This window comes from Podarcis liolepis (assembly GCF_965112155.1).
Source record: "Podarcis liolepis genome assembly, chromosome: 1".
Taxonomy (NCBI): domain Eukaryota; kingdom Metazoa; phylum Chordata; class Lepidosauria; order Squamata; family Lacertidae; genus Podarcis; species Podarcis liolepis.
This window is the reverse complement of record NC_139554.1, coordinates 88,958,079-88,971,945: the sequence shown is the minus strand read 5'-3', so window position 1 is coordinate 88,971,945 and position 13,867 is coordinate 88,958,079. Positions and strand designations below refer to the sequence as shown.

Here is a 13,867-nt window from a genome sequence, read left to right as displayed (position 1 = left end):
TTGCAAACGCTTCAGTGTTACGAGCTCTGCTAACCCAGAAGAAGCTGCTCCTGGTTGCGAACTTTGCCCCAGGATGCAAACGGAAATTGTGCGCTGGAGGCCCCATTAGCAAAAGCACACCTCAGGATAAGAACAGTTTCAGCTTAAGAACGGACCTCCAGAACGAATTAAGTTTGTAACTAGAGATACCACTGTACAATCTATGGCCACACAGCAAAGGATTAGAAAGTCATTCTCCCTCCTTGCAACATGAACCTTGGGTTTTTCAGACTCAACAAGCACACCATGGCTCTGCTATCCAGAATTCAATAAGGTGTTCATGCAATGCCTAAAGCACACCCCCAAAGACCTCCCCTCCCAAGCCAAAGGAAGTGGAAGGTGAATAAAGAGTGCCCTTAAGCCATTAATGCAGCAGATGCTTAACCAACCAGTTCTGCTTGCCTGGATCAACTCCAGCAAGTTTGCCTCCATCCCCAAACACACAAGATTTCATAGAGAGCTCTTTGCAGATCCTCTGTAAAAAATGTCACAACCCAGAACAGAGAGGTGGGCACCATCATCTCTGTAGAACTAGGGAGAATCAAACCTCTTTGCACTATGAGAATGTTATTCCACCCACTTGGGCCAGAATGAAGTTTTCACTAATCAACTCACTCCCTGCCGTGCCTTGTCAACCTTAAGAGGAGGCATGGCTGCCCTCCAAGCTTGGATGATGCTAGTATTGTGTGGAGCCAAAGTTCAGATTCAACAAAGATCCCTGATAACCTAATATAGCCAGATCTGTCCTTTGGACAAGGTTCTTTTCTCCTCAGTGGATAACAAGGTTGTGTGACGTAGGGCCAGCTGCATCCAGATGACAGGGTCAGCTGTACCTGGTATACAAGGGTCCTTCCTAATGGAATTTGTACAGATGCTCCTGGTAGGTTCTGCCCTTCAGATCCAATCCTCAAACATCCAGTTGAAAACAGTGGCAACTCTTTTACTGAATCTTGACTGCACTTTGTAGCTTTAAAAGAAGACAAGCAAAAACTTTGAGCTTCTCCAAGTATCTGTATTCTGTCAGCATTATTGCCTGCTTTCTTTCTTTAATTTTTATTTATTGCCATAGAATTTGTAACTTGCTCACATCGAGCAGGCAATGAGAACACCAGGAATAATTAGACCTTCCATCAGTGAACCCCCAAGGAAATAAATTATCATTTAAGTATTCTTCATCTCACTCTTTTCTCCCCTCTCTGTCCCACAGGGTGCCCTGACAATTTTACCGATTCAAAATGTTTAAATCCCATTACGGCTTTTCAAGGCTGCATGAGACTCATCTTTATTGATAACCAGCCCAAGGACCTCATTTTAGTTCAGCAAGGTTCCCTGGGGAATTTTAGTGATTTGCGCATTGATCTCTGTGGCATCAAAGACAGGTAATTATTCTCTCTTCTTCTTGTGTGTTTTGTTTTCTTTCAGCCAAGTGGCTTATAAGTACAGTTTGCTGTAAGTGAAAATTCTAATCCTCCAACATTAGGTGAAATGGAGTAACTGGAAAAAGTATTGCTGGGAAGAATTTGGAATTGCACGAAGCATCATCTCTTCCACTCACTCTCTCCTTCTCTCTCTCTCTCTCTCCTCCCCCCTCCATATTAGTTTGTGGGAGATGGAGTATGCAAATTAAATCAAGCTGCAGATTTGTGCAAAGATTAAATTTTATGCACAAACAGAATTTGATAGCTTTGAAGTTGTAAAGGGATGGTAAAGAAAAGGAGATGTTTGAATGATCAAAACATGTCATTGCTTTATCACACTTTCTGTTTTGCTTAAATGGAATCCTTTACAGGTTGCAGGTTAGTGCATACCATAGCAGATTTTAGAAGCTTAGTAAAAAATAAAATACCTCCCTCCCAATTCATGTTGTGGAAATTTCAGAATTTTAGGAAGTAACTTGAAAACTAGCCTGCTGTACCAAAGTGTGATTTCCCCCTTATCCAGTTTCCAAGTTGCTAGTGATGAGTTCACTTCAGATGACCAGGAAAAGAAGCTCTGCAGACATAGCTACAGTGGTACCTCTGGTTATGTACTTAATTCGTTCCGGAGGTCCGCTCTTAACCTGAAACTGTTCTTAACCTGAAGCACCACTTTAGCTAATGGGGTCTCCCACTGCTGCCACACCACCGCCACACGATTTCTGTTCTCATCCTGAAGCAAAGTTCTTAACCCTAGGTACTATTTCTCGGTTAGTGGAGTCTGTAACCTGAAGAGTATGTAACCTGAAGCGTATGTAACCTGAGGTACCACTGTATTATTATTAGCATGTCCTCTGGTAATTGATGAACCTTGCTTCTGAATAGGCATGCATTAATTTGCACTATAAAATAGGGATGTAGAAATTATGATGATTGATTTTAATGTTTTTCTTGGAATTACTGTACTGTTTGAATTTGTACTTTAATATATACTCCACCCTGACACCGCGTGTGATGAAGAGTGGGTTAAAAAAGAAGTGAACTGTGTGGCTTAGTAAAAGTGCTTGTGAGCTTGTAATATTTTGTGGTCTTGTTTGCCAGTTTTCACACTAAGTGAGCAATTAATCTATGTTCAAGTTGCAAAAGTCTCTCTGTGGAGGGGTGGAAGAGGTCATATATGTGAATCTGTGCTTTTCAATCTTACCTCATTATGAATATATACTGAATTTTCAGAATGTATCTTGCTTATTTTTAGTTTGAGCTTTAAGCTCCCAATTAATTTCTTGGTTTGGGAATGGATGTGGGAGGTGTATGTATGTGTAGAGGCAGTGTTCAGAGCTAGGTGAAAAGACTTTGTTTCTGTAAAGTCCTTGCTCCCATATGCCAGAAGGAATGAAAGAGGCCGTAATTAAAATAAATTAGGACACAGTTTTATTAAATATCTAAAATGGATATTAGTTCAGTTAGTCTAACTAAAGATGAGTGAACTTGTCTCTGAAAGCATCCTACTTTTCCAGGCTTTCTTCAAGAAATCAAGGGCAGGGACCTTTCTCTTTTAAAATGAGGAAAAACCAAATGCAAGAGGATCTCTTTCCTGCTTACCTTCCTGCTGCTCCAGTGATCTTTTCCCCTGCAAGCTTCCGAGGCTCTTATTTCTGAGTCAGTGATGCAGGCATAACTACCACTTCTGCTGTGGGAGAATGACACAGATTCCCAAGCATTTCATTCACTTAGTCATATCTGCAATAGTACTCAGTTACAAAGCCTAGAAAAATTCTACCTATATTGTCCCCATGTTACCTTATAGCTAAGATACAGATAGCACAGAAGTTGGAACGCTGATAATCAGGTGAACCCCCAGATGACAACGCATGCATATGTATTTCACCATACATGCAATCTGACCCACTTTTGACATTACTGTTGAAGCTGGAGGAACAAAAAGTGTAACATCCAAATTACATGAGCCATAGTTCTCTGGGTCACATCATATGTTATGAAAGACAAATGTGGGTTCTTAAATATGTATGCCTGGGTGCCAGGGAACCTGACAGACATGGCTTCATGGGCTTCATGCATACTTGAAGGGTGATCAAATAAATGATAAAGAAACTAATACTTTTGTAAAATAAATGGTATAAACCTGGGTAGGGTTCGGGGGTTCCAGCTAACCCCAGCGTATGTGCCATCATACTAATCTGACCCTTAGGGATGGATGAACCTGTTTGTTTCCTGTTTGCAGCATGTGTTCATTCATAGGTCCATTCTGTTCTATTTCTACACTCACCTGCAATTTATTTTTTTTAAAAAGATCTACATAAAAAATTGCATGCAAATCCATATTTAAATACTATTTTGGGATATGTTCTATCTCTTTAAAAATTACATGGAGTTTGACATGTTTCTTTGAGCCAAGAGCTGTATTGCAATATTGGGAGAAGTGTAAAGTCCCATGGATAGCTATATTCTCCTCCTCCTCCTCCTCCTCCTCCTCCTCCTCCTCCTCCCTCTTTGTGAAGATCAGTACTTAATCCAGGCACAGATCAAGTCAGGAAGACGTTGGCCCTGAAGACATATTTCAGCTTCCATCAGCACAAGTCAGCATGGCCAATGCTCAGAGATTATGGGAGCTGTAGCTCAGCAACATCTGGAGGGCCACATGTTCCACACCCCTGAATTAATATCAGAATTCACAAAGACTGGATATCTGCCCACTCGATTCCTACTCCACTCCAGTGGGGGGGGGGGCTCTCTAAAGCTTATCCGGCCTACACTTACTTTCAGGATCAGCGCAGATACTGGCAGCTATGCAGTGAAAACAGAAACAAAACCACAGTGCAACACTGTACCTGCTTTTTTTGTACTTCGAGTTTTACACTTTGCATTAAAGAAGTATACACTATGATTCCACAAGAATATATCTAGAATACCAGTCACCAAATAATTAATGTAATGAGAGCCCCAGAGTCCACCATTCTGTACTGCTGTGTTCCATATGTGTTATTTCAACCTCTTTGAAAAGCATTCCCAGTGCTTACAACTGAAAACCTCTGTAAAATTACCTTGTTGAAGTTGTGAAATTCTTCTGCAGTAAATCTCAGCTCTGTCGCTGGTTGGCTGATAAAATAGATGAATAGAATGCTCCAGCTTTTCAGTGAAGAGGAATTTTATCTCTCTATTTTCTACCAGAAACCACAATAAGGATAATGAAATTTCTGTCGAGCACACGGATGACTTTGATGAACACGTAACGGATATTTTAAGCACCACAGGTTCTGTGGAAAGGCACTAAGTTTACAAAAGCAATTTCAGAAGGTTTCAAAGGGACTTGGTGGATTACTGGGTGATGGACGCTATCATCACAGCCTGTGTGGAAATATAGGTGAAACCAATTAACAGCAAATAGATGAAAATACAGAAGGACAAATTTTGGGGGAAATGGCTCTGGGAAGTCTCACTACTTTCCTATTAGTTTGTCATCATTGGTTTCAAGTACAAAGACCATAGGTCACAGACAGGCAGGGGGTGGGTGGGTAGTAACATGGTTAATGAAATATAATCCATCTTTACTGTAAAGGTAAAAATCCGAATTGGGATGTTTGCGACCTATTGCTTATCCCCTCAGTCCTCATGTAATTGTAATTTGCCTCATTCCCCCGTTCCTTATCCATGTCTTTTCATAGCTTTTATTGTTTTTCCCATTGTTCTTGAACAGCGACCTATTTTTACCCACTCTCAAATAACTCACTCCCTTCTGCTGCTCAGAATTTTTTAGAAACCCAAAGAATTGTGATTTGTATATGTATGGTGTATTTTTTTTTTTTTTAGTTCAGGCCCACCATAAATTGGGTGAAGTAACACTAAAGTCTTGTCTTAGTCTACCCTGCTTGGCAGGGGGTTGGACTCGATAGCCCTTGTAGTCTCTTCCAACTCTATGATTCTATGATTCTTGATTCAGAATGGCAGCTGGCATTCAAATGTCAATGAAGACGCCCCACCTCCACCCCACACTTTCATTTTGAGTTTAATATTTTAGTGGCAGCCAAATCTATGTCAAAAAACAGGCAGAGTCAGGTCAAACTGACATTTCAGATCACCACATTGATTCTAAATGGCTCCCAGTATCCAAACAGTGATGAAGTCTGCCACCTCCACCTCACAAACCCTTATGTCATATTTGGTGGCAATATATTGAGAAGCAGCTAACCCTATAGAGAACAAATAAATGGACAGACAAAACACTTTCCAATATATACAGATAAAACAATTCAGGTCCAGCTATTTGTTGCCCTGATGTTCAATCCAAACAGAACTCCAAGAGAGAAGGTCTTAAATGGGACAAAACATGAAGACAGGATGTGATAGCTAGACTTGTATATTGTTAATAGTCCCTACCTTTCCAACATAAATGAGATATATTATATACTTTGGACACAAAGGCTGTAGAGTGCAGATCACTAGTGAGATGATGTGCAGAGTGAAAGAAAGGATACCCATTGGCTACTTCAGAAGTAAGGAAAGCATGACAAAAACTCTGTCCCCACCCATGTTAATGTCACTGAACTTTCTCCCCGGTTTGATAATTTTCAAGTGCATGCTGTTCCTCATTAAATGATGAATAATGCAAAACCAACCAACCAAACAAACAAAACACCAAAAAAGGGAAATTATTTTAGGCAGAGCACTACTCCTAATCAGAGATTGCTTTTAAATAGATGATTCTCCTTTCTGCCTGCCCTGATGTTCTTAAACCAACCTGAATTTATGCTTGGAAATTTAATTTCAGACTTAGCATTTTCTGCTCAAAATTGTTCGTGTTGTATTATAGAAAGCAGACCAGAGGGAAATTACATCCTATTGCAGGCTAAGAAAAGAGAGAGACAGAAATGAAAAGGAGAGGAGAAAATGAAAACAGAGGGTTGTTTTTGCACATGCAAGCTCTTTAACATTTAATTTGTGGGATACAGCTGATCTCAACTTATTAATTCTTTTTTCTTTAAAACTGGCCATGGAAACTGGAGAATCTTCGTTCTAATTATGCCCTGTGTGTTTCAACTTTATTTGTTTTATAGTGAAATCAAATTCCCTTGCTGGGATTGAAGAAGCAAATATTTAATATTGTCTTTGCCCTGGAATAATTAACCTGCAGTGAGCTAGAAAAAGTTGTCGAGAGAAGACATTGCTTTGCACTCCTTCCTTCACTGCCTTTAACACCCTGTCTTTGGGGATCCTGAACTTTCATTGTGCACTCACCTTTCCCTTCCTGACAGTACACAATTTTCAGAGTTTACACTGTTTGCATAACCACTCCCTCATGATCAGTGGATTGCCTTGGAATTAAATGTAACACGGTAACCTGATGCTAGAAGGGCCTGAATGGCTCCCTTGAGCTATGCATGGGCTGTTCCTGAGTGAAGCACAGGCAAGTAAACAAGCTGTCATGGCCTGCAACTGTCAAGTGAGATGGATGGGATGGACATATGACCATATGGAGCTGCCTTATGTGAGTCAACTTATGTCTGGCAACTTCACAATTCAATGAACAATGCTACAGTCATATACAGGAATACCCATTTAATTGTGAATAGGCATACATAGGATTGCACAGCCATTTTTTAATCCAATACTGTTGCCTGAACTGCTATGTATAGCTGAAGATGTCAGGGACTGAACCATAGACAATAAACCTGAACCAGTTTCCCTGGACAAGAATTTTCCGAAAACTCGTCCAGTTTCTTATTCTGACTTCTCCCCCAAATTATTGGAGAATTTTGGAGAATGCATTTGTTGAAATCTGTACCCTGCTTTCATGCATCTCCAAGCAGGACTGGGAAAAACTCCTGGCTGAATCTCTGGAGAGCTGCCAGTGTAGACCATCATGAGAATGGACCAAGGCAGCTTCCTGTGTTCCTATAATGGAATTTTCAGATAAGCTAGACTAAAATTACGCATTCATTTTTTTGTAGCCCAGGTTCTTTTGTTGTGCAGTGCCCTGTTTATATACAGGCTTGATCATGCAGTTGGAGATGGCTGGGTTTCCCTATCTGATTGTTCCTCAAGTATGCCTGACAGGGAGGCATAATAAAACTGAGAAATGGCATTGCCAGCTCTCAGAGAGCCGAGAACTCCTTCTGTGATAATTATCTGGCAAGAGTTTGTTTATTATTTGTCAGGAGCAAGGACAGTGTGAAATTAGGCAATCAAGCCAGAACAAGCTGGGGAAGGAGTCGCAACAGGAAGCCACTTTCTCTGATAACTTCCATGGACAGAAAGAGGGATAATGCCATGGGGCAAGGCCCCATAGTTTTGATTATTCCTTTTATAATTCCCAGCACCCTCTTCCTAGGCTACTACTGTAGAAATAGGACTGTTATCCAGAAAGCACAAGCAACCAGAGACATTCCTCATTTATTTGTCCAGATAAACTCTCCGGAAGAATCCAGGACTCTCAAGCTACAGTCCAGTATCCACATTTTGTCTCTTTGGACTTGTCCTTGGACATAGCTTGGATGCCTGTGTCCAGGAGGTGACGATGCCGGCAGCAGCTAGTTCCTGCCTGAAAGCAGAATTTATAAAACAGAATCTAAGACATAAGTAAATTGAGACAGAGGCAATTTTATCGAGACACTTCTCTCTAACACAGTACTGCTGATAATGACTGTGAGGGACAACAGTGTATTTTTACAAGGCCACAGTGGAGGGGTTGAAAACCCAAGCATGTTTGTGCTGTCACTATCACACACATAAAGTGATACAATATGTGTTGTGTGAGATAATTTTTATTAATTTTATTCACAGGGGATATAAATGACCTATACTGAAACAGTATATCCAGATAAGTTTCTTATCAGGCAGGGCCAAAAGTTTTGGAATACAAGTTATCTCATATGTGTGTGTGTGTGTGTGTGTGTGTGTGTGAGAGAGAGAGAGAGAGAGAGAGAGAGAGAGAGAGAACTTGTATTCCAAAACTATTGGCCCTGCCAGATAAGAAACTCATCTGGATTTACTATTTTTGTATAGGTCATTTCTTCATTTCCTCTAAGGATCAAGTGGTCACAGAACCAAAGACTAAACACACGCACACACACATACACACACACACACACACACACACAATATCTATACTACACAGAGTGAGATACATATTAACTGTGGGTTATGCCTTTCAACAATGTGAATAAATAGATCCTTATTCATCTCACTTATAATCAAAGTTTTCCCTGTCAAGGTGTGGAATTGTACTTTACCTATAGCTTTAAACAAAGCTATATTTCTGGGCAGGACCAGCACTACTATTAGGTAGCAGCCTCAGGTGGCAGATGATGAGAGGCAGGGATTGGATAGAGCTGTGTATTCCTGACCTGCACCTCCTAAGCTAGTGAGAAGAAAAATTCAGTTGTCAGGCTTTTAGGCTTCTGCACATGAATTTTGGGTGGACTGGATATACACCATCTTGTCCTTTGGCTTAGGCAGAAAAATATGTGGAGTTGGCCCTGTTTCTGCATGAGTAACACACAGTAAAGGTGGTGAAAGCAAATGCACGACAGGATATCAAGCCCTTGATTATATGTTTAGTGTGGATAATATCTCTGCTAGGCTAATTCTGATAAATAATTATGAGGTAATTAGACAAATAATTGTTAGCTAATTAGATACAATAACCTCACAATGCTAACTATAGTACTGTGTCCCTCAGTAGAATCACATAGCACATAATTCCTTTTTTAAAAAAAGAAGTGTTAGTTATCTGACTAAAATCATAAGCAAAGTCAGCTTGTTTCTGAATAAACAAAATAAGTTAAATCCTTCTTAAGGGCATTAAAAAAAAAGATTTCAACCTACATTTTGAAAATGAATGGGGTGGGGAGAGAAAAGGGACTGCAGGGGGCAGTGAAAAATACCTTGATGTGATGCTGTGCAGGACAAATTACAAAGTTGTTTTTCATGGAAACCAAACGTAGCTCCATGTAGCTCAGTACAATCTACTGTGAGCAGTGGCACTTCATCCTTGCTACTCTGATAACATTCAATCATCGATCAATCTCCTTTATTGGCATTAAAAAAGTGCATCGTATACATGGATCACAACACAACACAATTAATGAAATATAGTACGAGATACTTTAGGATAAAACTGTCCAGACATCATGAGGTATGAAGATGGCCCTTAGGACCTATGGTGGCGTAATTTCATAGTGTCACTCAAAAATCTTGCCACATTCTCCACAACGCCATTACTACAATTGTTCAACACATGAGACACCCTGGAAGAGTCAGTGTGATTAATCCCCACCTTCAATAAGAGGGGCAAATACTTATCATATATATATATTTGCATAAAATGGGCAATAAAATAGAACGTGTGTGATGGATTCAACCTGTTTTGTGCCACAAGGGCAGTATCTTTCATCTATCTATGGAGATTTTGAGAATCTACCTTGCAAAACTGCAGACGGTAAGACGTGAAATCTCGCGAGGGAAAGATCTCTGTGTAGGTGGGGATCATAAAGCTGGTGTAAATATGGAGTGTCCTGGCCAAACAAGGGTAGAATTCCCAACCTCAATGGGGAACAGGTTTTGTTGGCAGCAGTGCAAAGGGTTTGGAATTCAATCTCTAGGATTCTGCACTTGAATGTCTGGAATACTTTCAATTGTGGGAGCATAAGCAGTGACTCGAGTGATAGGCCACAGGTTCTGATCTTGCTCTCAGTGCAAGCTAGGCATTTGGAGTGGTGGGATTCTGTCAGCATGTGGAAAGTTAAAGAAGACGGACTGGACATGAAATGTAGGTAGAGCCAGAATGTTATAATGGTGAGTCATGCTTTGGTTTCCAGCAGCCTTTTTCCAGTTTCCAGACACATGGCTGTATATGGCACACAATTTGGCAGCCCCACTATTTTTCCCCAGAAATTTGGATTGGGTGTGTTCCAACGATTGGCTAACTGTGCCAATCCATAATGGAATGCTATACAGGAGTTGTGGGGCTACTTTGGTGTTAAAGACCTTCAGTGCAGATGGAACAAACTGATTCCCTAAAGAAGAAACGGGTGATAGCCAGAGCTAGAGTATCTGCTCCGTTAAGTCCAAGCTTACAGGAAACATTAAACTGGAAGTGGATGCCTAGGTATTTATATTAACCTGTTCCAACGGGTTTCCACCGATCTCCCACCTATGAGGCTTCTAAGATCTTGAGAAATCAAGCACTTTAGATTTTGCAAATTTCAGTTCCAGTCTGTTGGCTATACAATATTTCTGGCAGTGGCCCAGAAGCCACTTCAAGCCAACCCTTGTGCGAGACAAGATGACTGTGCCATCGGTATATAGTAATATGGGATTGTGGATGGAGCTGAGCTTCAGGCAATGGCCACCCACCCCATGTAAACAGGGTGCAAGGTCGTTTAAGAAGAGGTTGAATAAAACGGGGCTAAGATGCAACCCTGCTTTACCCCTTTGTTGGCAATGTTTTGGGGGTTAGCCTGCCTGATTGGGAGCATCTCACCTGGCAGCATGTGGAGGTGTGTAGTTTTCTGATGAGAAAGAGTAACCTTTCATTGATGTTCAATTGGACAGTTTGTTCCAGAGCAGCTGGAATGACACAATGATCCAAGGTGGTTTTGCCCTGGAAAAAGCCACCTGGTCAGGGCCTGGTAATGCAAATTGGGACATCCACTGGGTAAGCTTTCCCAGAAGATGTTTAACATATAGCTTCTCCACTGTGGGGAGGAGGCTTATTGGTCTGTAGTTGGATGGTAATGTGTGTGCTCCCTTTTTGTATATTGGAACAATGATTGTGCTGGTCCATGCCTCTGGCATAAGTCCAGTCATATCTACCCTTATGAATAGGTTGGCCAGCAAGGAAGCCCACCATCAGGGTCTAGTTTAAGAACATTGGGACCTATGCCATCTGGGCCAGCAGCTTCCCCTTGCTTTAACTTCCCTATTAACATTTTTATTTCATCTGATGAAACTGGAAGACACTCAGGGGCATGCAATTTGCATGATGACAAGCTGTCCCACTGGAAAGATCTTCATGCAAGGCACTTGAAAAGTAGTGGTACCAACCATTAGGCGAAATAGGTGGAGAGGAGATTGATGTTAAATGCCCCAGAAACTAAGGACGAGAATCAACTTTCATTGTATGGCATAGTGGAGATGTTTCCATTGTTTGTTGGTATGTTCAGATCTCTTTTTCCAAAATAAGATGCTGCGGTAAATTTTTAGACTTGAAATATTCTGGGGGTAGGGCAGTGGCTTTTTCCTTACGGTGTTGTCAGAAGATATTCCGGATGTGTTCTTTGAGATCTCTGCATTCCTTATCAAACCAGATCACAACCTTCGGTTGTTTTCACACTTTGAATTGTTGTTTTGAAAACTCATTCAGAGATGTTATTAGGATTACAAATCATTCAATAGCTTCTTGGGGGATTACCGAGTTAATTATAGAAGCTCTATGTTCCAACATGATCTCTGTTTGGAAGAGCTGGAGAAGTTTGTGAAGTGAGCCTGTGGTCCAAGGGACTCTAAGCAGGGAATCTTTGCTTGCACCAGGAGTTAGAGGCAATGCAGATGTGAGCACAGGATTGTTAAATTTGGTGGCCAGAGTCAAAGATGAATAATCACCATGGGTGCGGTTGCTCACCATAAAGTTCATGGCTTGAGCTGGATCAGTTCTGTTGGCAGGGGGTTCTTGAAGAGGATGCATGCGGAAGGGGGAGTTAATAGTTAGAATCACAGGAAGGTGATTGGTCTCAATGCGGTCTCCCACCTGAAAGGTTTAAACCTGGTTTGTCAGAGCAGAGGAGCCTAAGATGTAGGCGATCACTCTATTTCCTCTCCTGGAGACGAACATGAATTCTCCTAGCAGGTCACCTGGTAATAAACCATTCAGGATCACTCTGTCGAAATGCACACACAACTTGGCAAGGCAAACTCCAGCTTCATTTATATGGGTGTCTCTGGAATGTCACATGACAGAGAGAAGCTCGGGCAGGGGATCCTCATTGTTGAAGCCCATCTCTCTCACAAGCTCAAAATTGTCTTTACCCACTCTTGCATTGAAATCACCTGCAATTGTTGGTCTCCAGTTTTTCCAAAAATGATGTGAGTTGGTTCCAATAGCCCATCAATGTTTGCTTGTCAGGACAAGGGGGGATATAAACGTTAATTATAATTAGAACCAAGTTTGAATTTCTCAATAAGAATGCCTGGGCAATGTTGTCATGTGGCTGGAGGGAAATGATTTCATGGCTGGAGGGAAATGATTTAAAGATTAGGCTGCCGAGTGCAGAGAAGGGTTAGTCCCGCTTTATATCGGCCCATGATGTTGGATTTATGAGCTAGGACGGAGTACGAATTGAATTCCTCCAAGTTTATTTCACAGTGAGCCCAGGTTTCTTGTGATAAGGTGATGTCAAATGACTTGATAAAACAAATGTCTTCAGGGTCATTGGCCTTTTCCCTCCAGCCTGCTATGTTCCAGGAGAGGATCTTAATCACCAGGGCCCCAGAGTCACGTGATATCATTTTAACATGGGAATGATGCCAGGAGTTCAGACTGGATCTTCCTCCCAAGTGAGTGAGCCAGAGTCTGAAAAACTCCAAACAGACTTTTTCTTTGTCCCAATAAAATTTCATAAATATTTAAAGTGTAGTACCTGGGAGAAATCTGCTTTAAGTTCTATTCTGAGGGGAAACCTAGCCCTCAAGAGTACCAGCAAAGCTGATTCTGCATTTATGTCCACATAACTAAGGCTTTGAAATGAGCTCTCAGGTTGGGTCCACCACCCACTGTTCCCACTTCTGTTGACTTCCTGTGCTTTACTGCAGTTCATGTTGCTTTCTTCATTTCACTAGTACTTGGTATCAGAGCTCTGGAGAAAATCTGGTGAGAGTGAGAGCATAAAGTATATTATTCACAATCCGTTCTCTTTTTATTTTTATTTTTAATAGCTCTCTTTACTCATATATCCTTGAACCTAGTATAGCCAGATACTCAGTTTAGCATCCGAAATGTCAGTGCAAACAGAAAAACATGATGAAAGTTTTGCATCTCTGTTCATCTTACATTACTACTCCTTATCAGAGGCCAGAATAAAACATACATTTTATGTTGCCTAGACACAGAAAGAACACAAAGCTAACCTCTTTTTTGGTGTTAATTTTGACTTGGTTTTGAATTCATTCTGTTCAGTGCAAGCTATTCTTTTGAACACCTTTGTTTTAAGCTAAGCAGAAAACCTAGGAATGGTTTCCATCTATGCACCAATGTTTGTAGTCATAGGAAACATAGTGGGTTAGGAAAAGTTATGCAAAGGGCAATATGTTGCACATTTCATTGCATATGTAATCTGGTTAAAAGCAACTAATACCTTTGTTGTTGCTCTTGCTGAACTGTCCTTTCTCACCCTCCTCAC

The 13,867-nt window shown here is 41.0% G+C and overlaps 1 protein-coding gene across 3 annotated transcripts in view; it reads left to right on the top strand.

Moving 5' to 3' along the window:
* Positions 1–13,867, top strand: part of CNTNAP5 (contactin associated protein family member 5) — a 317,753-nt gene that overhangs the window by 169,432 nt on the left and 134,454 nt on the right. For all 3 annotated transcript variants that reach the window (XR_014522322.1, XM_083488630.1, XM_083488631.1), the window contains one exon: positions 1,247–1,418. Coding sequence is in view for 2 of the 3 variants with exons in the window: in XM_083488630.1 (XP_083344756.1) it covers positions 1,247–1,418 (172 nt within the window). In the remaining variant the exon portion in view is untranslated. The remainder of the gene's footprint in view (positions 1–1,246; positions 1,419–13,867) is intronic.